This window comes from Lottia gigantea, assembly GCF_000327385.1.
Source record: "Lottia gigantea unplaced genomic scaffold LOTGIsca_1036, whole genome shotgun sequence".
In the NCBI taxonomy this organism is placed as follows: Eukaryota; Metazoa; Mollusca; class Gastropoda; family Lottiidae; genus Lottia; species Lottia gigantea.
Window position 1 is genome coordinate 7,611 of NW_008706842.1, and position 1,932 is coordinate 9,542.

Sequence of the window (1,932 nt, forward strand, 5' to 3'; positions counted from 1 at the left end):
TTTAGCTATCTTTCTTACTGTAATATGGTTTAGCTATCTTTGTTACTGTAATATGGTTTAGCTATCTTTCTTACTGTAATATAGTTTAGCTATCTTTGTTACTGTAATATGGTTTAGCTATCTTTGTTACTGTAATATGGTTTAGCTATCTTTGTTACTGTAATATGGTTTAGCTATCTTTGTTACTGTAATATGGTTTAGCTATCTTTGTTACTGTAATATGGTTTAGCTATCTTTGTTACTGTAATATGGTTTAGCTATCTTTGTTACTGTAATATGGTTTAGCTATCTTTGTTACTGTAATATGGTTTAGCTATCTTTCTTACTGTAATATGGTTTAGCTATCTTTCTTACTGTAATATAGTTTAGCTATCTTTCTTACTGTAATATGGTTTAGCTATCTTTCTTACTGTAATATAGTTTAGCTATCTTTCTTACTGTAATATGGTTTAGCTATCTTTCTTACTGTAATATGGTTTAGCTATCTTTCTTACTGTAATATAGTTTAGCTATCTTTCTTACTGTAATATGGTTTAGCTATCTTTCTTACTGTAATATGGTTTAGCTATCTTTCTTACTGTAATATAGTTTAGCTATCTTTCTTACTGTAATATGGTTTAGCTATCTTTCTTACTGTAATATGGTTTAGCTATCTTTCTTACTGTAATATAGTTTAGAGTATTATATGATGCAGCACAATGAAGTGCTTGTGTGATTGTATAGAAGTTATTTTTCTGTATATTTCAGGTAATTTTGGAGATAGATTTTTTGGAACAGATTATATGGAAGACAGTTGAATGTTTTTATAAACAATTTTAATATTTTGGATGAATGATGAGGAATATTGTGTATATAGTTTATAACTGAGAATGTTTCGTTGAAAATCATCGTTAAAATTTCACCCAAATACATCAATTACAGGGACCATTCTATCAACTTATGGTATTTTTATAGAATGGAAAATCTGGTTTTGAAGGTTGATTATTTTTAGTGCTATGAAATTGATATGATATTAATTGGGGCATTACTTTTGATTATTTTGATAATTTACAATGGTGCATTCATTTTTGCTCACTGATGATGTTATGGTTTATGTAAATACGCTTCTTATATATGATATTATCTGTTGTCGCATCGGAAAATCTAAAAAAAAAAAATATGAAATTTCATTTTCATCTGACCAAATCTTCTATTCCATAAGCCACAGGTAAAAAATTCAAAAATTTGCATTCCGTAAATTTTATTAGTGCTTCTATGCTCAATATTTGGGAGGATCTTTCTTTCTCTTGATTTTTAAATTTTTTTGATTAATTCACAAACTTTAAACATGTCTGTCTTCCTACTCTATAAGTTGATCAACCGACGTCTGATAGAAAATAGATCTGATTTGAATAATGATACCGGTTTAAACTGAAATCCAGGAGTGATACAGTACTTTATTTCTGAATCAATTATAATAACTTGAAGTTAGTCTTGATCTTGGAACAGTTTTTAGTATTTTTAATGAACATGTCATATCAATTGGTTAATGAAGATAAGAAAGTTTTACAAACTGAACAACTAATTGCAGGGCTGATTTATTGGTAAAATGATATTAATAGGGTTTTTTTAGGTTTGAGTAAGAACTAGAACTATAGGTGCAATGTTATATAAGAAAGTTTTACAAACTGAACAACTAATTGCAGGGCTGATTTATTGGTAAAAATGATATTAATAGGGTTTTTTTAGGTTTGAGTAAGAACTAGAACTATAGGTGCAATGTTATATTTATTATTAGCTAGATGCTTCGTGTTTTTGTAAATCGATAATTAGTTGTAGCTGTTGTGCTTTAACAAGTTGATTTGTGGAACATTGTGAACTTGTTGTTATCAAGTAAGGTGTTGAAATATTGTCTGTGTTAACCCCAGTCCAGCATGGTATTGTCTGTGTAAC

The 1,932-nt window shown here is 28.4% G+C and overlaps 1 protein-coding gene across 1 annotated transcript in view; it reads left to right on the plus strand.

Moving 5' to 3' along the window:
• LOTGIDRAFT_176341 (hypothetical protein) overlaps positions 1 to 819 on the plus strand; it is a gene marked incomplete at both ends in the record, with an annotated part of 8,427 nt that extends 7,608 nt beyond the window's left edge. Inside the window, one exon of the mRNA XM_009046622.1 lies at positions 748 to 819. Coding sequence (XP_009044870.1) covers positions 748 to 819 — 72 coding nt within the window. The remainder of the gene's footprint in view (positions 1 to 747) is intronic.
• Positions 820 to 1,932: the final 1,113 nt, after the last annotated feature.